At 39.9% G+C, this 25457-nt stretch overlaps 2 protein-coding genes across 8 annotated transcripts; one reads left to right on the top strand and one right to left on the bottom strand.

Annotated features, from left to right (window-relative positions):
• The first annotated feature begins 2210 nt into the window (after nt 1-2210).
• LOC116252840 (serine/arginine-rich splicing factor SC35-like) lies at nt 2211-7957 on the top strand. Of its 7 annotated transcripts, none has more exons than XR_004172310.2 (11): nt 2211-2707; nt 2847-2925; nt 3010-3089; nt 3199-3265; nt 5479-5550; nt 5774-5980; nt 6148-6355; nt 6446-6761; nt 6859-7076; nt 7162-7392; nt 7517-7957. XR_004172310.2 is itself a non-coding variant. In XM_031627413.2 (8 exons), exons 1-8 carry the CDS (start codon nt 2632-2634, stop codon nt 6452-6454), a joined length of 798 nt encoding a protein of 265 aa, XP_031483273.1. In that variant the 5' UTR covers nt 2211-2631; the 3' UTR covers nt 6455-6801. The 7 variants fall into 7 exon arrangements, 1 of the variants encoding a protein (XP_031483273.1); XR_004172308.2 differs by having other exon boundaries at nt 6859-7050; nt 7159-7392; XR_004172309.2 differs by having other exon boundaries at nt 6859-7050.
• Nucleotides 7958-11330: 3373 nt separating this feature from the next.
• LOC116252841 (protein TOPLESS-RELATED PROTEIN 2-like) lies at nt 11331-22221 on the bottom strand. Its single transcript, XM_031627414.2, has 26 exons — nt 21817-22221; nt 20350-20600; nt 20041-20220; nt 19830-19943; nt 19599-19757; nt 19250-19418; nt 19028-19151; nt 18795-18904; nt 18509-18647; nt 18222-18331; nt 18046-18115; nt 17896-17969; nt 17729-17824; nt 17356-17451; nt 17103-17230; nt 16700-16934; nt 16016-16183; nt 15832-15939; nt 15606-15755; nt 14312-14422; nt 14059-14241; nt 13852-13980; nt 13440-13535; nt 13162-13347; nt 12488-12660; nt 11331-11963 (listed from the first exon to the last, which is right to left on the bottom strand). The coding sequence occupies exons 2-26, from the start codon at nt 20427-20429 to the stop codon at nt 11753-11755; spliced, it is 3399 nt and encodes a 1132-aa protein (XP_031483274.1). The 5' UTR covers nt 20430-20600; nt 21817-22221; the 3' UTR covers nt 11331-11752.
• Between the last annotated feature and the right edge of the window lie 3236 nt (nt 22222-25457).

The raw sequence follows: 25457 nt of genomic DNA on the forward strand, positions 1-25457 counted from the left end.
CATGTTTGATGTGATGTAACTTTCTTGATACAGTACCATCGGGCTATAGAGACCTTAATAAGTCTAACGAACTAAGAATCCAGAAATCAGAATTATTATCCACGCTAAAGTCTTATATTTTCAAATGGTGTTACATGATTGAGAAGCCATAAATTCATGAATCTCAACAATCATAATCTCAAAGTATGATGGTCTTGACTCTTGAGATTGTACCTGAGGCAAACAAATTTCAACATGGGCTATGCTAGCCAAGGATCATGAACTCGTAGTGCCCTAGCTTTGTTAATGTAGTAAGAGTTCGAAACCAAAATTAACGGTTTAACAAATCAAGGATTCGAGTCAGAATTAAGATCCACATTTTTCGATTTTATATTGTCAAATACCCAATTTAAGACGAGAGAGAGAGAGAGAGAGAGATGAGAAAAGGAAATTCATTCAAAGCAAAATATAGTGACAAGGGCGTCACCGAGAAACAGTTATCAAAATAAAAAAGTTGAAACTGCGAAAAGAGAAATACTAGCAAAGAAAGCAAGAGCAAATAACATGGAGAACTGAAACCCGACTAGGAACAAAAGCAAGAAAAGGAGGGAGGGAGACAGAGAGAGAGAGCTAGTCAGTGGCAGAAGCCATCCTGCGGCCAATGCAAAAGGCAATGTGAACATCATATCTATTATGATCAGACGCAAGCGTCAGCTGTGTTTAAGAAGCAAGCCTTCCACAGTAGTACCTGTCATGCTCATAGCTTTGAGGATATCGCAGACTCCATAACAAGGGTGAAGTAAGAACCACAGTAACTTAAATCAGACATAAAATTCACAATTTTCTATTTTACATTGTCAAAAGGGTTTGGTGATAGGTCATGGAAGGGATGTTTAGTCATAAATTTGTCTATCCCAAAATCCGGGCAAACAGTAGTAATCTATTGATGCAGTATTCCACAACCATTTCGATGACCGTTGTGTTTTAGCCAAACTTCACTGTTGTGTTTGTTTCACCTTGGATTTCAGATCCGCGGTGATCTGAGATTCTTATTATTTCAAATTCATAGATTTAAGGTCAGACCTTCCCTCATCCAATCTTAAATCCATTTTTTTAACATGTAGCATGGATTTAAAATCATTGCCATTGAGATCTCAAAACACATCTTTTAATGCAGCTTCAGATCTAAGATTTGAGGCTATGAAACACAATGTACATGTTCTAATGTAAAAAATATGAAAAAATACAAAAAAAAATAAAGAACGTGATTTTTTTTTTTAAAAAGGTGTTTTTCCCCTTTTTAACGCATTTTTTTTAAACACGTTTTCTGCGGCTATGTTGTGAACTTATTCATACGTGCAAATGGGAGTTCGATCCCCACATTGGCGCTCAGCAAGTCCAGGTGCCCAGACACTACCATTCAATCCATTCATCCAAGCTCTGGCAGGATCAAATCTGAGAGGTCACCGGTTCGAATCCTACCAATATGCGTTTTATGGTAGAAAATTCATGCTCTGGCCAGACCCTCGACGAGGGTTCTAGTTCTTTTCAGGAGTCAATCCTCGTCGGACGTCGGGGTTTTTTTTGAACCCTCGGCAAGGGTTCTGAATTATTTCAGAAATCTCGACGAGGGTTCTGATTTTTTTCATAACCTTGGAGAGTTCTGACCTCGTCGAGGGTTCTTTTGGATCATTCAGAATCCTCGGCGAGGGTTCTTTTTAGATCATTCAGAACCCTCGGCGAGGGTTCTTTTTAGATCATTCAGAACCCTCGGCGAGGGTTTAGTCGATCGAAGGTTTCAAACTTCGATCGAAGAAACCTTCGACCAAATGGAGCCTTGAATTCTTCTTCTGTCTTTCTCTCTCTTTGTCGTTTTCTTCCTGGGCGCTGTTGAAGTGTTCCTTCTTCCCGCCGGATTTTCCAGCGCTGATTAGCGATTACGATCAGCGCGAGAGATCGGATCTTAAAAGCATGGATTTCGTCTTCATCTCAGATTCATGAATGGAGGGATTTTTTCTTGCGCTCGTCGAGGGTTTGGTCGATCCAAGGTTTCAAACTTCGATCGAAGAAACCCTCGATCAAATGGAGGGTTTCAACTTTTTTTTTCTTGAACTCTTCCTCTGCCTTTCTTCTCTCTCTGTGTCTGTTTTCTTCCTTGGCGCTGTTGAAGTGTTCCTTCTTCCCGCGCTGATTAGAGATTATGATCAGCGCGAGAGATCGGGATATTAAAAGCATGGATTTCGTCTTCATCTCAGATTTCAAATCTGAGGTTTTGAAATCCGACGTTTGCTAAAATCGTAGATCCCACCTTGAAATCCAGCGTCGGATCTGAGATCCGAGACTGCCAAACACGGGCTCGAATAATTTTTACTTCGTTTTTTTGAATCGCATACCTTTTTGGGGAAGAGAAAGGGTCGCCGGGTCTGGAACAGCATGAGCTTTTTCGGATCAATTAAAACCTAAAGCTCAGGCCCGAACATGGACCCGGACCGAATTTGAAAGGAAAATGGAAAGGAGGGGCAGAAGAAAAAGAGGGAAGAAAACGAGGGTTCGAGATCGGACCACAAAATAAAAGGAGGGAAGAGTTCTTGTACCCCATTTTCTCTCTCTCTCTACCGCCAGAAGGAGGAGGAGGAAGCAAGGAGAAAGGGGATGTCGCATTTCGGGAGATCAGGACCCCCAGATATCAGGGATACATACTCCCTTCTGGTTCTCAACATTACCTTCAGTAATACCCTCTCTCTCTCTCTCTCTCTCACAGTGGGTGTAGATAGGAAGCGAAAGGGTTGTTTTTCATTTGTTCTGGGTGGTGTTTTGTTTTGAGTAATGGATTGATTGGTCTTGTCGTTTTGGGGAAAACTAAACAGGGACGACGGCTGATGACCTCTTTCCCTTGTTCGACCGCTACGGCAAGGTCGTCGACATCTTTATCCCAAGGGACAAGCGGTAAGTCCCCTTATCATTCTCTCCTTGTGTGTGTGTGCCTGTGGAGGTGTGTGTCTCATAGCGCTTGTTTTCTGTTCGCACCAGGACGGGGGAATCGCGAGGGTTTGCGTTTGTTCGATACAAATATGCAGATGAGGCGCAAATGGCGGTAGACCGGCTTGATGGTAGTCTTTCCTCCGTCCCCTCCTTAAAGAAAAGAAAGAAAGGAGTTCTTGTTTTTTTAATTTAAAATTTTTGGTTACCTGTTCAACCTAGATATCTCTACTGTTTCAGGAAGGACCGTGGACGGCAGGGAAATCATGGTGCAGTTCGCGAAATATGGCCCCAATGCTGAGCGGATGTTGGTTTCTGTTCTCCATCTCTTCCTTTCTTTATCCTTCCTAGCTACGTATAATGAACAGACGAGAAACCCGCCTCTTTTTCCTTTTTCTCGTGGTGCCATGTTTATTTCCTTGTGGCCACGAATATGCTCTGCGTTCCTTTGCAGGTTTTGTTTGATTGTTTGACCGAGGAAGTTGAAATGAAAATAGGACTCCTGAAATTGGTGGATTAGGGTCTTTCTATGTCTTCCGAACAAGTTTAATTTTGAGTTCGGAGCTTACGCTGATGGGGCTCCAGATTCTATTGTTTTTCAATGGTACTGGCAGCGAAGAACCCGACTCAACCGAGCAGAAATGCCCCCATTCTTGATGACTCAGAGCGCTATGGCTTTGACCTTCCATAATAGTTTGCATTTTTCATATTATAAGTAAAGCGCGCGCTGCCATTAGGTTTATGTAGAAACAAGTCATGGCTTATCCACATCAGCTGTATGGTTGTCAGCTATATGGTTGGAGGAGGTATATGTAACGTTGGACATAATCTGGGGACTGAAATTGGTTGTTTGTAGGGGATAGGCAGTCTCTCTGCATCGAAAAAAAAAAAGAAGCTCAGCAACCGTGTTAGGTTAGAAGACAGGAGATCCCTGACAAGCCGACACCATGGTGGTGTGGACACGGGGCCAAGGCATTTTTAAAAAACTTGGGTGTGTGAACATGGCCTTATATATACACTCACACACACACACACACGCAAAACGTCACACATTTGAGAAAAGCCTTTCTTAGGGATGCTTAGCAGCTGGCTGTCGCATAAAAAGCAAAAATACCGTGGTAGATAGGAAAAGGGAATCCTAGGAACCTCTTTCCTGTTGTACCTTTCTTTAGGTTCAAACTGGTAGTAGAGATAACCATAGATTTGTAAATTAGAAGTGTGTACATATATAGTTCATGTTTTGTTTCTTTGATAAGTTAAAAAACCTTTATGAATGTGACTTGAATATAATCATATATTTTTTAAGAAACTGGTAAGGAACATGATAGTCTCATAATTTGTTTGTTACTCTTTTATATGTCTATCGTTATTTTGAGTTCTCAAATCTCTTTGAAGGAAAATCATTTTCTGTAGAAAATTTCTTGGAAAATTTACCTGAAAATTTTTGTAGAGCAATATAGGTCAACATGCTTTTATATTTTTTTTGCATATTTGTTATTCTGGCTGATTATCTTGGTAATTGAATACAAAATTTGGAAAAAGGAGCACACGATTCTCTGATTGACAAGTTAATTTCAGTACTTTGTGGGCCATGTCTTTGGTTATCTTTCTGGTCTAAGTCTGGAAGAAGCAAAACTTAATGGAAACATTCTTATGAGGGTCCCAACGTGACAATGTCTTATGACTCGTATCCAAAGTTAGCACACTTATTGATATCAACCTGTGTAAATGTGACGGACTTTGACTATCAATTGTCAATTAGGGAGTGTTTGATAGCCTCGAATTTGAAACTAGCTTATTGAGAGATTGATCATCTTCTTCATCTTAATGTAACTGTGACATATCAGGGTTTGCGATGTCTAGATATGGGTGTGGGACATAGGTTGGACACGGCAAAATCACATTTGATAACAAGTATATTTGTCCTGTAATTTAAATTTTATGAATGTTAACAATGAATGTATGTGTTTGCTTAAATTCTTATTGTAACTATATATAAGTAGGTCCCCGCACACACAAACACAAGGCCGAGTTCCCATATCCAAGATTTTGACAATTCTCCACACTATGTCTACATCTGCACCTGTGTGCCACAGGCTTTATGATTTGAGTGGAGAAAAGGGTGGGGAGGTCATACATGTCTTTCACATACTCGGTCTTCCATTGGTCATTCAATAAAATGTTTTATTTATATATCATGCCATGTGCTCGTCTAGTGTACTGGTAGTGACTCTAACATGTTGGCTGGGCACGCTGACTTCTTGCCATCGACGCTGTTCTACTTATGACAGCAAACCATGTCTATTCAACTTATGGCCTTCTATACTTATTACACATTAAGCCTGCATCTGTAGTTGTAAATACAGTTAAATGTCACTTTTTTCCCTTTGTCGTTTTACCTTTGACTGTTAGTTCTTGTCGACACTGTAAAGTTCTGCTTCTGAGCCTGGAAATGCTTGTTTTCTGCATGATGCATGTGCTGTATAATCATTTGTCTTTGTCTCCTTATTGTATTTTCAGACATAAGGGGAGGATTGTTGAGTTTTTTCCAAAATCAAGAGGCAGATCTAGAAGCCACAGCCCTAGGCCCAGGTATAGTTGATGAGATTATACAATTATGACTAACGAGTTAGGTAATAACTTGAGTTCCATGCGATAAGGTTTGCTATTCGAACTTCCAAATCATTTGTAAAACTAGTTTGTACTGTTTTTGGTCTTTTTGCATAGGGGTAGCTTTTTCTCGAATCCTTTGTACTATCTTTCAGTACCTATGAAACGATCCGATTGTTCACTCTTTGTCTCTTGTTATGTCCAGGTACCGTGATGACTACCGCGACAAGGATTATAAGAAGCGAAGTCGTAGCCGCAGTATTGAAAGATCTGATCGCCATCGGGACCGTGGAAAGGAACGGAGCTCTCGTCACCGAAGCAAGAGCCGGAGCTTGAGCCCTGATTATCGCAGAGGGCGGGATAGGCGAAGGGCATCTGATGAGCCAAGGAGCCGAAGTGGCTCTTATGCTAGGTAAGTATTTTGCTTCACAAAGGTCAGATTGGAAATGATTGTTTGACTGGTCAAAATCTGCAATTGTTTGGACTTTGGTTAGAGAGCTTGATTAGTTGCAAATCTTAGTGAGAGAAGTATGTTGAATTAACATTGCATACTTTATGCAAATCATTTCTATCTTTCAGTCCTCGTAGAAGCCCAAGCCCTCGAAGAAGCCCGAGCCCTCGAAGAAGCCCGAGCCCTCGAAGAAGTCCAAATCCTCGAAGAAGTCCATCTCGTAGCAAGAGCCCTCCCAGCAGAAATGAAAGCCCGTCCAAGAGAAGTCCTGATAACAGGTCCCCGCCAGACAGTCCTGCTGGAAGAAGAAGTCCACATGAAAGGTCCCCAGGATCGGTGAGTGTTTCTCTCTGAGGATGCTTCTTACAAATTCATACACAAAGCAGAATGGTTGCTGATATTTCTAATAATTCTCTGACTTTGCAGGACTATTGAGCACAATGAGCAGCTATGGGCCTGAGAAACTTGCCTGATGCCTCAGTGTACTGGTTGTTGAATCAGTGGTTTCTGTATCTGCTGTCACTTTTATGTCTGTCGATGTTGTCAGCAGTGTACTTGATCCGGAGCAAGTAGCTTGGTTTCTTTACTTTTGGGACTTCTCGTAGAGTAACAAGTTTTGCGATAAGACTCTAGATTTTATGACTACTCGGTGCTTATGAACCATCAGAAACATTGCAGTTCGGGATTTGGAAATATTTGTAGATTGAAAGTACTTTAGTTCGTAACTTCTTGTTCTGATCAGGTACTTATATGAGGTGAAATTAACTTACTATTGGACTGTAGTTTTTGAGGCAGTTCTGAATGTTTTTCAATCATAGTTACTTTTATCTTCTATGAAGCTGTTAGGATATGTTCGTGAGGGGTCGTTTACCTTGATAGTGATATGGTCGTGAAAAGCATGATTGTAGCTGTGATGATCAAGATTGCAGCAAGTGAGATTATGTGCTCGCTGTTTGATGATTTCTAGCTGATAGTGCTGATGCTGGATAAGCAGCTGATGTTCTTTTTGACAGCACTGATCACACTATTTAGTAAGCTGGACTCACCATCTAGATGTGTGAGTTTAATGTTGACTTTGAGCTAAGGTACTCTAATTCATTAGTCAAAATCATGTTTCCTTGGTTTCTGCTTCTTTGTAGCAGTCCACCATGTAGCTGTCCCTCAATGCTTTTGTTGGGCTGAGGATGATTTTCACAAGTATGCAAAATCGGTAGTTATGTTTCTGAATGGCCAAATTGCATGGAAAGTGGCATATATTCATTATGCCTGTGGATGACTGGAACAATGGGACCTGTGCAATTCTCATGATGGTCAAAAATTTTGAGTTGTGAAGGTCATTGCCTAATGTTGCTGAGGTTGAAAAAACATGTGAGGTTAGATTTCTTGGGTGCCTTTTCGTTGATTATGTTTACATTTTAGTTCCAAGACTCTCCTATTGGTGTGGGTTTCTTTGATCTCATTACCTATCAAGTTGTAATTCTATGTTTGTGGCTAAAGTGGCAGATGGTGAGAAAGTTGATGACCTGTTGAACTACTCCTTTGTTGCTGGATCGGGTCTCATCTTGCACCAGGGTCTATAATTTTTGTGCTTCTGAGTGGACTTATAGCAGTTCCTGAGGACTGCCTGCAGGCTTTTGGTGCAATCTTGTGTGCTGCTGCTCCATTCTGTTCCATCTTCCCGTTTATATTATTATTTTCTATAGGTTCGTGGTTTAGAAGGCTCCTGCAAGCTGTGCATGGTTATGAATTGCCTGTATATGCAATGTATCTCATGGTGGCTGTTTTCTATATACATCATAAATCATCTTTCATTTTCATAAAGTGTGGAGAATGTGAAAGATGACTTTTTTTTTTTATATATGGTGGCTGTTTTCTATATACATCATAAATCATCTTTCATCCTCATAAAGTGTGGAGAATGTAAAGATGACCTTTCTATTTTTTTTCTTTTTTTCTTTTTTACTTTGGTTAAGATATGTGTTGCAGAAGCTTATCATGTTTTCTGATGTGTATTCACCTTTTTTTCGCTGCATTTTATTTACACAATTCATTCATCTGCATTACCAACTCCATCAATCAGTAACAAGTTCTCTACTTTGGTGGTCAGTATCTTTTCTGGCTATCTGATACAAAGGCACAAAGACTGAAAGTATTCTATTTAAAATTGTCTTCCAAGAGATTAGATAATCCTTCACTGTTTGTTTGGCTGAATCGTTATAGAATAATAAATAAAAGTTTTTTTTTTTTACATTTTTAAAATTATTTAAAGTCACGTAATTCTTAAACCATTAGAAAAATATTTTAAAACTGACGCACTGTTAAATTGCCCCCCCCCCCCCCCCCTCTCTCTCCTTAATCGGATGGTCGAACTGGCCAATTTTAGTTAAACTGATTGGAATGTTAACCATAACTAGATGCAATTTTTGTCAGTAATTTTAAGAAAGGTAGGAAACTGCAAGGGTGGTTTCATAATCTCCATCCGGTCCCAGGTTGTTATTTCTTTAATCTTCAGTTCTGGTGTTTTTTTTGTTTGTTTGTTGGTGTTGCATTTCAGTATGTTGGTGATTACAATGGAAGTACCTTTTACTCCCAAACGCTTTTACGTCTGGGACCCCTGTTTCCGTATCCATTTTATGTTAAGCTGTCTGCAGTTTCCTCTACATGCACACTTTTAACTGACCTTCTGGTGTTTGGTGTCAATCGTATTTACCAGCCTTGTCTTAAAATGCATGTCTACCTCTAGTGCCTTTCAGGCACGTCGTGGTTTGTTTTCTTCTGTTGTCCGGCCTGGTCGTACACACTGCAACTAATGCTTGTCTGCTTTCAGCACTTGCGCCACAAAGTTGCTCAAGAATTATAATCTCTGTGCTTCTCTTGTTTCCTCGTTAATCTTCTATGTTTCTCATATTTTCTTCTCATGCATTGCATGCCTTTATAATTTATTGTTTTGCTTGGCTCTTCTATCCCGTGTTATGCTTTTATATTTTGTTGTCACTGGTTTCCCCGGCTTTTTATTGTTCTTGTGTTTCTGATGAGGTTTTTCTCCACCTAGGAAACTCTTTTATCGTCAGATTGCGTTTATGCCACCTTGTTTGCTGTATTCTTAATGTCATATATTGATTTCTTATATGGTTTTGGATGTGAAGAGTTTCTGCATACTCGGCTCGTTCAACAAATGAGTCATCTTTGAATCATTTAACAAGTAGTTCTTGACGAGCTGAACCACAATACATCAGTAACATGAACCATGAGACTTTCATTCCATGAGTGATGCTGGAACCCATGAAATTGCTCGACTTTTGGCAGCCAGGAAATGATGGCGTTCCTTGTGTCGAATGAAGGCCCCATAACTCTGAGAGATGCCGGGATTACTGTTCCCTTTCCCAAAATCAACCAAGCTTTGTCTTCCATGGAGGTGAGGTGCTTTGGTTTCGGCTGCCTACGTCTGCAACCCGATGTTATGCCGGTCGATAGTTTTATTAAAAATATACTCATTTGTGTTCTATCAAATATCTTAAAGTAGCTTTAAGTTCATTTTATATGAAAATTTTGATAAATAGTTGGATATGATCATGTGTCATTGCCCGATATCGCCAACAGTTGTTTGAGTTTTTTACTTTTCGGTTGGTGGGGGATGAGTAGGTGCCATCGGGAGTTAAAAAAAAAGAAAAGCCTTTGGCTTGTGAGTTGATGAGGCTCATGCTTCATCTTTCAACGCCAAAAGCGAGCTGGGCTTGTGCTTGCAATGTTTTCTGAAGCATATTCCCGAAGTGCTGGAAAACAAATTTAAACAAAAGTATATCCGTGCATGATACGGATTATTGAAGTGGTAGAATACGAGTGAATTGCTCAGGCGTCGGTACGAGTTGTTCCAAAGTTGTTCCTATTTGTGCAAGAAAGATCTCCATTCGGTGCAGTTAAATTCTTCGAAGTCCAAATCCGTTGTGGACTATGAGTGTTATTAGATAATGCGATGATGGTATGCTTGTCTCGGCCGTTTGGTTGTGTAGATAATGCTATAGGAGTATGGCCACTGTCCACATTAGTGGCAAACTCGGGATGTCCAGGTTGCCGCCTTGGCCTATACTCGTTTTGGACGTAAAACGTTTGGGTACTGCTTCACAGTGAAAGGGCGTGGCTTTGCGAGCCACTTGGCGCCTATTGCTGCTTAACAACGTTGGCAGGTGGCAGACTCCAGACGGAGTGCTCATCACGGCAATGCACAGTTACGTCAAATTTGTACGGTACATGACCATATCAACAAAGTGCATATATATGTATGTAGGATGAGAGAGCTGTGAGAGAGAGAATCTGACAGTCAGGTTTTTCTGATTTTTACAGAGGACCCACATTTTTCTCTTTTCTTTTGGAAATCTACTATTCTTGTAGAAGGAAAAGAAGGCCTCTGGTCGCCTATAATTGCAATCTTCCTATCTTTAAAGCCGAATCCAGGCCTCTGCATTTTCCGCCCCGCTTTTTTTTTCTTTTTTCTGGCAGGGAGGCCGCTCGGAGGACGTATTTTGTTCTGTTTTTCTGGTTCTCCCCACCATCTATCTATGGACAGTTCTTTAGTTTTCTTTCTCCGTCTGAAAAGTGACAGCGGCTACTATAAACTCCATTTACCAGAGAGCCTCTGAACAGCTGAAATGACCGAAAGGTCCCCTGTTGACTGCTGAAAACCGGTTCTAATACTGGTAGTCTAGAAAACCTGAAATCCAACTCTGCTCAAAACTGAAACCCGAATTTGAAAACTGCTCTACTTCTGCCCTGTGGTGTCACCGAAGGTAAGTATCTCCTCCCAAAAACGTATATAACTCCTTTGACTGCGTCCAAGGCGGCTCTGCTCTGATACCAAATTGGTAGGATCTAACCCGACGTTGACCAAACTCCACGTCGACCAAGTCGACCAAACTCCACGCCGACGGTCGTGCCTACCCCCAAGATCACCCTTGACACAGCCTAAAGCTAATCTTAAGACAAATAAAACAATGACACTACCCAGTCATCGTGTGCAGTGGAGGAAAAGAAAGGAAGGGAAGAAAAACAAGGAACAAAGATCAGGTAAGGCAAAAACAAGTATTTTAAGGCTCTATACGTACGACAGACCAGAATACCGCATGGTTGACCTGCATCTTCTCAGTCTGCATCCCTCACCCTCTCAGAAAGACAGACCATTCAAGTCGCACTGAAGCTAACCAGGTTTTAGATTCCCTAAGCGTGTAGACAGCCCGGAGGCACTCTACCAGATACGAATAACTTCCAACCACAGAAAATCACTCACAGTCAAAGTGATTGAATAAATACGCTCATGGAAACAAATGTTTTCAACAACTGAATTGAAAAACAAAATGTTAAGGCAAGCTGTGAGCTATCGACCACCACATAACGCAATCCAAGTTACATTGTTCAAGATAAGAAAGATCACCACACAAGTGCAGGGGTTTACAGCCATTTACTTTTTCGATGTACATAGGAGACAGTATTAAGGTGAGCCAGCCTATTTATAACCTAGTGAGCAACTTTACACTTCAAGGTGATTGAGGGGGAGAAGAAAAAGGGGATAGGAGGCATGGCGATGGCTCAAAAAGGTGATCGCCAGCAAACCGAATTTGCAATAAAATAACTTCGTTAATTAGAGAGAGACCGCCAATGTTGGCCTGCTACCTCAATTTTGGAAAACCATCTTTGCATCCATCTACTGATATATTCTTCGAAACTGAAATACAGGAGAAGTCACCTGGAAGCAGGTTCTGAAGCTGGATTGCATAGCGAAGGGTTCAAGGGAAGAGAAAGAGCACCATTTTCCTGAGGAAGAGGAGTCCCCCACTTTGGTTCAACTTCGGAGGGTTCAATTACATGAACTGCCCCATCGCTCATTCCAAGAGCAATCTGATTCGGTTCAGAAGGGTGAGATGCAATCACCATCGGATAGGGACCGCTACCACTGCAAAAGAGTAAAGCGGTGCATCAGACTAGAAACAAAAATCAGGACAGCATGCACACGCACACACACACATATGCAGTGCACGTGTATGTGTGTGTGTGTGTGAGAGAGAGAGAAACGGTGAAATCATCCAATTTAATTTAGACCAATTCGGGAATGCAAGATTTAAATTCATATTTAATTGATTCCAACAAAGAAGCAAATTTGTAATAGTTAAGAACAGGAGTTCAAACCAAAACATGTCAGAAATACTTCATTTTTAACGCAACACTCCTGGTCAACACTAAGAACGCCCAAGTGCCATATCAATTTAATAATGTTCCTACTTCAAGTATCTAAAGAAAGAAAAGAGTAAAAGGAATAAAAAAAGGAACAGATTGGATGCAATCATAGGGCATTTGCTTGCTCAAAATATAACATGAAAATTTACTTCAAAAAAAGAACTAAATGGCCGCACTATAAATAACAGTAAATACAACCATAAATTCAATGGACACTTATAAAGGTAAGGGGTGAATGGCCACCTGGGAACTGGAGGGAGAATATAGGCTGATGGTGCAATTCGACACCTGAATCTTAGACTCTCAGCATCGAACACTCCAACTGCTCCATCACAAAATCCAGTGTAGACTATCAAACCATCGCATGAATAGATTGCACTTGAAATAGGTGCCGAAAGTGAGTCTCTCGGGGTCCACTACATATTAGGGGAACAATCAGTAAGATCTTATAAGTAAACACCTAAAGCTTACAAAAAACATTTCTTCAATAAAAGAAACGTAGAGAAAAGGTATTTCATAGTCAATATGTCCTATGAACCCATAAAAATTTACACATTTTAGCATGAAACTTAGCTAGAAGTTGACAATCAAACACAATGGGCAAGATTGTGCTCAAAATCCTATATATGCTATGTAAAGAAACAAAAATGGGAGAACAAAATGACAATCACTAATTCCCGGAACAATTTTGCATGTCATATTTTGGCCTTTCACTTTTTTTTAAAAAAAAAACACTAGTTCAATGGTCTTTATAACTGAAGTTCAGTTTTTAAAGGAAGTAACAAATCCAGGAGTTACCATGTCACCAATTAGAAGCATTAAGATGATAACATGCTCTTGATGCTTTCACATTTTAGAAGAAAGCCCATTTTCACATTGACCAACAAACGGTTCTGTTGAAAGAGTGAATTACTCACAGATTGCAAACACTCAAGCTTTCCGTCAAAGATGGCAATCTGGGTTTCATGAACTGCTAATAAGTGATTCTGATCATTATGAAACTGAACTCTCGTCTCTCCTGACAATGGGGACTGGCGACCAGGAGGAGCCTGCAGGAACCTTGACTTCTTCTTTTCCCATGAATCAATGCTCCACACACATAACTTCACAAAGTACATGAAAGGATTTAAAGGTCAAAATTTCAGTACCACAAGAGCAGGAGGTATAAACTGTATGGTCAGCTGTTTATCAATACCTGTGCATCTGCACCAGAGGAGACCAAGACATTCAGGGACTGTGAAAATGCAAGACCAGTTATCCTCTTCTGGTGGCCCTTGAGCTTGGATTTTACCTGAATCAACATATACATTAAATCATCATAAGCACCAAGAAGAACCAGAATTTGATGTCAAAATGTGCTATCGCAGAAGGTTGCCACTTGCCTAATTTCACATATAACACAAAATATACAACCTTGCAGATGTCAAGGTAAGTGGTGGTTGTTTCAGTCTAAATTACATCTTCAGACATCCTATTGATGTCCAAAGTTAATATAACAAAATGGAGCTCTGATTATTCCACATAAGCTTATGTTTCATGTTACAAGAAACATAAACTATGGTGCCACAGAGGTGTCAATATATAGACAACAAAATCAGGAAAATTACCTCATCTATCCGGACATTGTATATCTGGATTGTTGAATCCTCCATTCCGATGGCAATAATGTTATTATCTTGAGGGTGGAATGCCAAAAAAGTAGCAGCCGGAGGTGGTGGCATGAAAGTTGTCATAACCTAAAGGACAAGTTGCAACTGCGGTTAGAAATTGAAGTTATTGGTTAGAAGCAAACAGCAGGAGACTGAAAATGAGACCTTGAATGTCATCATGTTGAACAGAGAAACCTTCCCACCAGATGCAGACATAACATAAGAATCATTTTTGGACAACGCTATACAAGCAGCAGATTCTTCGGATGAATTACCATCACTTGTATCATTAGTCATGGGAGTACCGCTTGCTGGCTGCCATAGTTGAGGTGCAATAACAGCAGTGCACTGTAGAGAACATGGTTAGCAATCACAAAACAACAAACAACTACCTTTTGAGAAAACATTACAAATTTACCTTTCCAGAGGGATTTCGATCACATTTTTGCCATTTCCACAACTTATGCATAGCATTTGAAGCAAGGGATAGGATGGCTACACCAGAGTTTGTGTATATCAGCCTGACTATCTGGATAAGTTTATCATACATAACCCACATTACTGTGCAGCTCAAAGGGGTGCAACATCCAAGAATATGAAAGTGCATAGCTAGTAAGTTCAAATTCCAACAAAGCCAGTCATCTATTCAAGAATCAAACTAAAGGTAGTTGACAATAGTCTATACCGATTTCTTTCATCGATCAACAAGAAAACTGCACAACGGAAGAAAAGACTTTCCAAAATTTGGTGAATAATATTGAGGTCCGAATTTAGGACTTGACTCTTGATATAGCTCATTGCTTCTAAATTACTACAGTGCTTATGTCTCCAAAATCCAAACAAAATATATGCACATAAACACTGAAAAAGACAATATATGCAGCATTTGACATTTGAGTTGCGATTGTACGTTGTATTCAATAATTTCTTGGCAAAATCTCTCTCAAAAGCCTTCTGTTCGTGAAGTGTCATTTCTCACAAATATTTTGGTTGCATTGAAATTTTAAAATGGAAAGTTAAAAAGCATGAAAAAATAATATGATTTTGCAATCCTTTCTAATGCAAACATGAAACGAACATAAGAAAAGCATGTACAGAACAGAATAAGCGAAAAAAAAAAGAAAAAATATATGCCTAAAATACATAAAATATGAGCAAATTCTCATAAACTTAGCATGTTCTGATGATAATGTTGTGTGTATTTAGCCTTATTATTCACTAACCTACGTTTTCTCTAATGGTATTTTAAAATTACCACAACTTTTTTTGATATAGTTTGAATCTTTATGTAGAACGAGTGCGTCCAAAGGGCCAAAGTACCCACACTGGCATTGGCAAGGCACAGTTGGTGCAGGGTACCACCACAGTGTACACAAGACAAAGGATGTCTCTGTCGGGTGCAAATCTGAGCGCAGCTTGTGTTCTGCATACTTGTGAACTGAATTCAATCAATTGAAAGTTGGTCATTTTTTTGCCAAAGTCTAGGGTTCAGTCTAAATGTTGACTGAGCTAAACATCCCCTTCCTTCCCCCAGTTTTCCTATAATCTTCCGTCTCTCTCTTTCTCTCTCTCTCTCTCTCTCTCTCTCCACAGAATTCAATCAGTTTTGGGTCTCTGGGAACTCAGACATGGATAGATTGGGGAACAAAGGTCTCAAAGTTATTTCCTTGAGACACACACATATATATAGGATAATGGGTCAAAATAACCACCTTTCCAGTAGACAAAGGGTCCGGCAAACGTAAAGCCTTGAGTTGTGCTGTCTCTAAAATATCAGCCTGTTTCCAACTTTTGACCTTGTCAGATCCATCTTCTGGAATCCTGGGCTTGACATCAGGTGTTCTAATATTGTCCATTGCAGCCTGCATTTTAAGTCCCTTTGAAAAAAATAGATCAAAATAGAAAATTATGCATTTCAGAAAAACTAGGAAAATGTACCAAATTGCCTATAGAAACTGCAGCTGGAATTCTATCTGGGCGCTCAAGAGCAGAAACAAGAGAGGAATTGACATTTGTAACAGCAGCTAGTGCATTACCAATTTGAGGCTGCACAAAAATACCACATTACATACAAATGCAACATCACAGCAAACCAAATGAAAACAGAGCAACTACATCTTACCTTAGTGTTCACTGACTCAGAGGCATTCCTGGTCCCTTCAAATGCCCTGTTTTCAAGCATCCTTATAAGTCTCTGTCCATCAATATTTGCCAAAATTTTTATACCATTATCAGCAGTGGTAACTGCAAGAAGGGAACCATCTTTGTTGAATCGCAACCTTGGACTAGCCTGCAAAATAAGTAGCAATAAATAGTTTAATATAAGAGTTTCAAAGCCAATCAATTTCAAAGCTAATACAAATGGGTACTCTCAAATGCCCACCAACTGTTTGTTCTCAGTATTTACTATGAGGTAATATTCCATTTTTGTGATTACCATTCCCAAACTTTGTGCAAGTAACTGCTTCAATTTCCTTCCAGTGCTGTGTTTACTCTTTGAGAAATAGTGTTTATGAAGCCAAATATATCATGTTAGGCTTAATAAAATTATATCCAATTAAGTTCAAGTTTCAATCCCCTCTTTTTTCTTTCATGTGTGTGTGTGTGTGGCTATATGCATCAGGCTGTTGGGGAGGGAGGGAGAGAGAGAGTAGGGGGAGCGTGGTTGTGTGTTTTGGGGGTTGGGAAGGGGGGAGGGAAGGGCGAGTAAGTGTTACTGTGCACAGAAGCACACTTGAGCTATGATTACAAATTTGGTGGTCATTTGACAAATTTACCCATGAAAGAAAGAGTAGGAAGTGCTGACCGCCAATCCTCCATCAGCATCGGTTGTTATCAAAATATTGCTGTTATCCATATCCCAGAACTTGATTTGGAATTCATCCCCAGCTGCCAAGAAATGATTTCTTGTTGTGTCAAACTGAACAACACCTAAAGAGCGCTTTCTGAATCCAGAATATGTCCTTTTAATTGCTCCTTCACTTTCATTCCACTCTACTAAGTGTGAATCACCTTCCTTGCTAGTTCCACAAGAGAAAAGTCTGGCAAAAAGATGCAGATATTGTCACTAACTAGATTAGCAAAGCCAAGAAAAATGGCTTGCAAGAAAACATCACATGCAAACTGGATTTTCACATTGAGTTGTGAATCTGAGGTTTTCCTAATGCAGACAAAAGGAATAAAATTAGCCTTGGCACAATCCCCTTCACCTCGTTCCATCAGCGCTATATGCCATTGTTGTGCACCAGTGACCAGGAGCATCATAATCAACTCTAGATCCCATGCTATCATATAGCCATGCTTTGATTTTTCCATCTATAGCTGTAGAGAAAATGAACTGCAAAACAGCATGCAACAAGAACAGTCATGCAGGGGCTTTCCTTCTATCATGAGTTTCAGATACAATTGCTAATACTTATGTTGGATAAAGTTATAAACATCCACCTGAAGAGTGAATCATACCTGAATTGCTTCCTTGTGATGTGGGCAGACCGAATATACTGGAGCTTCATGGCCTTCAAAAATATAAAGCCTACGACCCCCAGTAGCATCCCAAACCTGCCATCAATGACATGTTAGTAATGAAACATGTGTAAGGCCAAAAACAAGGAACAAGGGAACATAAAGCATATGCACATGCAGAGAAGATACTGGACATGGAACAGTATAGGCCATATCAGCCAATAATTCACATGTACAGCATTGAAGTAAAAGCCAATAGATATTTAAAATTTAAATATACCATTAAAGCCAGTATGCATGTGACGAGATGCATACATGGACGAAGTACAAGTGCATGGAAACACATATCCAGATTTAGGCACTTAAATTTCACCTTAATAGTCTTATCATCACCACAAGTGATTATGCAAAGCTGTTTGTTTGGAAGAGCAAAAGCAATGTCATTGACTCCACCAGCATGGGCATCAATCTACATACAAAACACATAAGTATTTCTACCATCGTTTACAATGAAACAAAAAATATTATGCTCCAGAAGACCTCCAAATGCTGTCTCAGCTCGCCTGTTGGAGTGTACATATATGTCTGAACTATATGCTTGGAGAATGCAACACCTGTGAGAGAATGCAGGAGGAGCACATAAGATATACATAAAAAAACATAGCATGAAGGCAGGACTGAAACTAATACCTAATATAGATCCATCAGGTCCCCAAACACAACGGTTTACAGATATAGTAGCATCCTTCATCAGTGACGTCTGAAAACAAAAACTTAAATTAGAAAAAATGGTGATTTGTTGCTTATATTGCTAATTCTCACAAACAAGGAAGCAGATATGAACCAAGCAAGATGAAGGCCAGTACCTGCAAGGCCAAAGAATAAGCTGACACATCCCACACCCGGAAAGTTTTATGTGATATTCTTTCTTTCGAGCCAACTTCCCAGATTGCAATATCACCAACATTTGTTCCAACTAAAGAAAAATGATACATGGTAGTAATCTTCAGTATATCATAGTCATGGTTTTTGTATCAAAAGGGTGTCATATTCAGTATATCAGAGTGAAGTTTCTGTAATCCAGAGGGTGTTCTATACAAAGAAAATGATAATCTACTTTAATCCACGCTAAAATAATCCTTAAAGCAGTTACCCAAAAGAATTGTGTGCTGATGTGGGTGAAAATCCATGCTCATGACATTTGAGCCTTGGTTCAGTGTCCTCACGACAGTCTTTGGGAGGTCATCTTGTGAATATATGTTTGGGGGATGTGGGGAGCCAGAGAAGGAAACCTAAATGAAACATATAGTTGGTATAAGATATGGAACTTGATAAAGAAGACATGAGACACAATATGAAACAGAGTAAAAGATACCAGCCCTCTGATATCCATTCAATATTGATCGTAACATAGTGAATAAATTGCACGGTTTCCATACCTCATCAGACTGTCCAGTCCGCATCCGTTTAATCAAATGTTCAGAATCAGCTGACTGATAGTCCACAGCATTTGCGCCAGTAGGAGTTCTAGGGTGTTTCAGAAATGCAGCTAAAATGACAGAAGGATTTACATCAATGACAAGAAATTGAGAAAGATAAAAATAGTGCTAAGATGATGGAAGCACCATTTATCAAAAGTTTTCAATGAATAGATGAACAAAAAATTTCTCACCTGCATTTGGAGTCTGAACAAGAGCTGGTGGTCCAGGAGCTACTGCAGCATGTGGCAAGGAAGGAGAAGGATTTGTCATCCACCCAAGAGCACTAGGAGAAGGGGATGCAACAGGTTGAAATGGCTGTAAGGAGAAATGTATAACGCAAGTCAGGTTGCCAATAATAGAAATTCCCAACTATTTAAAACAGTATAGAGGAAAATGGAAGTTATGCTATGTACACTTATTGCAGGAAATACCCCAGTTTTGGGGATTGCTCCAACCAGAGGACCATTTGCAGGTGGTGCTGCTCGAGCACCATTCGTAGGTGAGCATGAGTGGTCAACAAAAAGTGTCTTGATATCTGGGTTAGGGCGTGGGTTCTTGCAAAGCTGATGCTGCCAATTAAGACTGAAAATGCTAACCAAAGTCAGTAGTTTGTACAACTTCAACCATTGAAGTATTTAATGAAAAGACATGCACTTGCACTAAATAAAAAAAATTAAGCCAATGAAATTTCTGGCAAATTGAAACTTGCATTCTCTACTCTAAACAAGTGTCATGAAAAATAGATACAAAAATCTGCCAGACCTTTGGTTAATCAATGTCCGAAGTCGAGATGTTTTGAATGATGGAAATACAAGCTTATCCCGGAATAGTGGGTTGGCTTCTATCAGCTTCTTGAGCTCTAAAAGCATGATATTTCTTGCTGACTTTGTATCACCATATTTCGAAAGTTGCTCATTTTGCCTAATGATAGTACACATAAGAAAAGTTGAACAGAATGAATGGAGCACAATAAACGATTGATGCAGTAAATACCTAAAGTTATCAAGAGTAAGAAGTTGAGTGATCTCCTTGAAAAGCTCTTCATTGAAGGAGGCAAACACTTTAAGATCTTTCACAAGGATCTCAACTGCTTTTGCCCTGTCCTGCCTGAAGCATGCATTAGCAATTGTAATACAAAGTTTCACAGCTCAGTAGACGTCACTGAAAAAAGAGAAGTGTTCTGACGTTTTTTTTTCAGGCCTACCTGTCAAGGGCTTCGAGGTACTTTTGCTTCCGGATCTCGAAAAATATCTTCATAGAGTACCGATTATCTTCAACCTTTGTAAATCCACCTAAATATCGTTCTACCTCTTCCCATTCTCCTGCTTGAACTTGATCCTCGAAGTGCTTCATATTGAAAAAGAACCCGGATTCTTGTTCCAGCCTAATACAATTCAACCATTCCAAATAGTTACAAACTACAGAACAAAATCTGTAGAGGAAATTACTTACAGCAACACCGGACAAATAACAGCCAACAGAGCATGAAGATACGCAAACTCAGACCACTCACCTGTGCACCGTTTCCTTGAATTTCTCTTCATCCAAGAACTGAAGGATAAGGAAAACAAGCTCCCTACTTAAGGATGACATGTTTCCCTGGATTCCTAACCGCTCCAGCGCAAATGTTCGGAAACAACCAAGAATATTAGTTCAAAGCTCTATGCCGAAGTAACCACAACAATACATAAATTAGACGGTTCCATCTACATAAATCTTCACTTTCTACTCGCTTTCAACTTCTTCAGCTTCAGCTCCGAAGAACTAATCAAGTACAAGAAGGAATTATTAGAGAAAAGAAAGAGGAAGCAACAAAAGAAAAATCAAGCAGACTAATTTCAATGAATTAGGATTTAACAAAAGCGGTAGAAAAGTGGGAGGAACGGGTGTGGAGCGAATATTAGAAATACTTAGGAAAAAAACATAACGCGGTCTTATTCTCTCATTCCGCATTTAATGTGTCAAAATATTCCTAAGGTCAAGAAGAAACTTGTATAAAACAGAAGCAGCAAATGCAAGCTCAGCTCGCTCTCGAGTAGACTAATTTAGAAAAAATATAAATAAGAGATCCCGGATACAGTAGGAAAAAGATAACTACGGCGAGAAAAAGGGAAAAAAGAGAAAAAATAATTTTGGTTTTCAGTACAAATAAGCCAAGAAAATTTACTTAAGCGTCTGGAAGAAGTTGAACTAGTTGCAAAGGCGCAGAAATTACGGCCACCTCTCCTTTCGCCACTTAAGCCCTGATTTTCAACTGAATCCCTTTTCCTTCCTCGCAAGGTTCGGCTATGATAAAAAGTAAAAAATAACAGAAAAACTTTTTTCCACCAAAATCACGCTTCATTCCTCAATCATCCATTCAAAACCCTAGACTCTGACTTGACTTTTCGCAAGCCTTAGGGATCTAAGAGCGAAAAGGGGAGAAAACAAACATCGCATTTTCGATCGAAAAGAGAAAAAACAGACACTTCTAAGATGGAAACCCAGTGCCGCCGGATCTTAAAGGTCCGATGAAGAAAAGAAACCAGAGAGAGAGAGAGAGAGAGAGAGAGAGAGATTATTATTTCTCAACTTCCTACCAGAGGTCGATCACAAAAGCCCGAAAGTTTCCGCTCCGTCGACGAAACTCCGGGATACGGCTTCGCCGCCTGAACACCAAACTCGTCAACGAAGGAAATTGATCCCGCCGCTCCACCTCCCTCGTCAATTTTTCCGATCAAAACGATCGCGGTACGCGGATACAACGAGTATAAAACTATATAAAGTTAATATAAACTAGTATCGTAAAGAAGAAAAAAAAAAGTGAGCCCTTTATTCTTTTCAAGGAGCACGTTCCCCTAGAAACTTACAGATAGAGAAAGAGAGTCTGATATCTGATACGGCATAGAGTCTACAGGTCGAATAACCGAGAAAAACCGGAACAAATTCAAAAGGCAACCCAACGAGAGCGAGAGAGAGAGAGAGAGAGAGAGAGAGTTACTCGGAAAGTGAGCGACCGTATCTCGGGGGCGCGCTGTCCCGCGCTTGTGCCTGTGCACCCCGAGCGTCAGAAAGCAAGCTAGTAAGAGATGGACAGAAAAAAGGCGGAGTAAGAGTCCGTCGCAAGCTTGCTTCCTTTTACTCCCTTTTTCTCACCCTGTCTGCCTCAACTGAAAAAGAGAGAGAGAAGAAAGAAACGTGTGGAAGAAGAAGACGACGACGACGACGAAGAGGAATAAGAGAGAGAAAAAAAAGGGAGAATCGTCCGCTCCACTTTCTTCTTCCTTTGTTTCTCCAGCCTTCTCTCTCTCACTTTCACCTGTTTTCTCTCTCCAAATTTCTCTCTTCCTCCTCGCTGCTCAGACTCAGTCCTTCCACACTTCCCTCTCTCTCTCTCTCTCCAGTCTACTGTACGCGCTGCCTTTTATAGCCAAACCGTTCCCTCGCTCGATTAGGTCGTCTCCCGTTATCGGAAGCGTAAAACAGCCGCCTTGAAATTCCTTCTCCACCCCCAGCTCATCCCACCATTTACGGGTCCGCCCTCAGCTGTAATGACCAAAAAGCCCCTGCCTCTCTTCATCCCCCGGACCCGTTCGATATCCGACCCGACTCTACTGTTTGTGGATGAGACGCCATCTCCTACTCCCAACAATTTCATATCGTTTTTAGCTTCAGTTTCTCCTAAAACTAAAAGTAATGAAAAGAAAATCTTAAAAACCCTTTCTTTTCATCACTCTTGGGAAGATCGAACTCTCAAGACTCTTTTCTCGCTAAACTTACCGGGACGAAGACGAATACCAGGACTGAATGGACTTATTTCGGGTTGGGTTAGAAGCACAAGGATGACCCGACCCGTACCCGTTCTGGACATTTGGGGAGTTGGGGATGGAGGAGACAACGTTCGGGTGGACCGTCACGTCCCTGCCCCTCGCTTATTATTTAATTCCCGCGCCACGTCATCCTTCCTCGTACGCACTAACTCCCCACCATTATTTTTTTTTTTTTCAAAAAATGGGAATAAAGAGAAATCTGGGGGGAGCTTTTAATTTTTCATATTTTTAGATGACCTTCCTTATCAGCCCATCAACACGTCGCTTTCCCTTTCTCGTTGCTGTTGTTACTTGTTAGTGCGCGGTAAGCTGTCGAGGTCAGAATCGATAAGCGCAGTTCCTTATCTAGAAAGCAGATTGATAAGTTGATCTGCTTATCTGACACACCTCTTACTCCCAAGAAAAAAAAAATTAAAGGCTTTTGTCCTCTCTCTTCCCTTTCTCTCTCTTCGGACGCCTTTTTCAGTGTTTTGAGTGAGTGAGCGGGAAGGAACCAGAAAAGAGAGCGGGCGGGGCGAGTACGGAGGGGCAGAAAGCGACCGACACGTGGAGGTCGAGGACTCCCTCACGTGACTTGCCTTTCCGAGGCACGTGCGAGGAATGAGGATTTCCCTTGTCCAGGTGGGTCGGATCGAGTTTTTATCAACTTCTTCTCAATTGGATTTTGCACAAGTGAACCAGGGCTAAGTTTCAAATTCAAACCGTTTTTTTTTATGTGAATTTGGGCTCGACTTGGTATAAACCGTGGCATTTGTGTGATTTCAGATTCAGTTGTGAAAATTGCACATTGAATTTAAATTTATTGTGCTTTTGAGAGACACATAGCATAGCTTATCTGCTTTTTGAGTTGTTGTCGATTAAATTCTCATGAGTATTATTTTTTTGAACTATAAACAGTAGCATGTGCGACACTCAAAAGGACTTTTTACATCCTATCCGATGCAACTCTGTTGGAAGACGATACATCCCTCTAACTTTATGCTTGCAACAGCTTTAACATAGCAACATATCTAGAAATTTTTGCTTGAGGGCCGCAACGGCAATAATTTCTTATGTTATAACCTTTAAAGCAGTCAATATACAAATAAATAGACATCTATGAGTAGTAATATATAAATAAACAACTTATGTGAGATCATGTGGGCAATTGCCCACACATATGTCTCTTCTACTATTCTATCAATTTCATGACATTGACAAGCCATCCATGTCAAATGAGAAGAACCCTCGCGGTCTTCTGAAGCACCATAACTGAAAACTACTTCTCACCAATAACTTGTCTCTTATTTGAGACTGTCTTTGACAACACATTTGCTCACTTACTTCTCTCTCTCTCTCTTTCTCTCACACACACACACACACACATATATATATATATATATATATATATATATATAATAGAAAAATCTGCGCATCTATCTTTGTTCATAGTTGAGAAACCTTGATTACACAAGTGTTCTACTATTTCTAGTCAATGCTTATAGAGGCAAAATTATATTTGCACAGGTGTGAAGGTTGGTGAAACAACTTTAGGAGAAGGGCGGATGCTCACATGGTGCCAAACATAACATGCAACTACATGTCAAGAAAGTTTGCTTGCTTCTAGTTTTCAATGCGCAATGAATGGGGGAGGGAAGTGATGGGTCTAATCAAGGGGTGGGTGGAAACCAGGGTAGGTTTATATTATATGTAGGAAGCTGCTTTATGTGGCCAACTACTTTGGTAACAAGTGCTCTATATCTCTACTCCTTGTGGATTGTCCCAATGATCAATCATGTCATAAAAAGCAACGCGAGAGAGAGAGAGATCTTCAGTGGTTCAAACTCCTGACTCTGACTCTGCTGCTTCAAGCAAAATAATGTTTGGTCCAACCATACAAGTGACATTTAATATGATTGTTTGCTATGTAGCAGGTTTTTATATTTTTTTAATATATAAAAACATTCCAAATGGGAATTGTGACTATCAAAAATCATGAATTTGCATATGGCCTTATGTTGCAATCAATTTTTAACACATGAACCATCCAAAATTCAACTTTCTTCTTGACAGCTTAATCAGGTTTGATGGAAAACTTTTACTTCTAAATTTTAGCAAATCCCAATATATGCTTTTAAGCATTGAATTTATGTAAGCATATTTGTGTTATATATAGGGGGCAGAGGCAGGTGTCGGCAACATCCAACGTGTGGGCAATTAACCATTTGGACCTCAAAATATTTTCAATCTTTAAATTGATATTTTTAAATTATTTTTCTCATTTACATATTGACGTCTCTTAAAAAATTAAAATTGTATACCGAATGCTCCTTAACCAACCCTGCGTATAAAAGTTTGATGCCGAGAAATTCAGTTAGAGAATAACTGAAGCGTCCCCTTTTTGAAATGACAGATAACACAGCCTGTCGTCTGCTGCGAAATTAAAAGACGAGAAATTGGTGGGGGAGAAGTTGAAATGAATGCCGAATTGATGAATGATTTAAAACTTTTAAGATCCTAAGTTGACAACAACTTTATAAGAAATATTTTGGCAAGTTTCGGGTCCCACGATTTCCTTTTCAAGGAAGAAGATATGTCTGTTGCTTTTAAAGACATGAAAGAGAGCATTAATGCGTTGTGGTTTGTAATTGTCTAACAAAAAAGGCGTCTGATTTTTATTGAAGTAACAAAGATATTCACTAAAGTTTCAAAACTTTTTTTTTAAAAATTTCATTTAAGCCGCTATTTTCCGCAAAAGGAATTTAAAAGTATTCCAATTTCAGGCATGGGCATGGTTTTTTTTTTTTTTTTTTGTCGAATTCAAATATAATAT

The sequence above is a fragment of the Nymphaea colorata genome, chromosome 4 (assembly GCF_008831285.2).
Source record: "Nymphaea colorata isolate Beijing-Zhang1983 chromosome 4, ASM883128v2, whole genome shotgun sequence".
Classification (NCBI taxonomy): domain Eukaryota; kingdom Viridiplantae; phylum Streptophyta; class Magnoliopsida; order Nymphaeales; family Nymphaeaceae; genus Nymphaea; species Nymphaea colorata.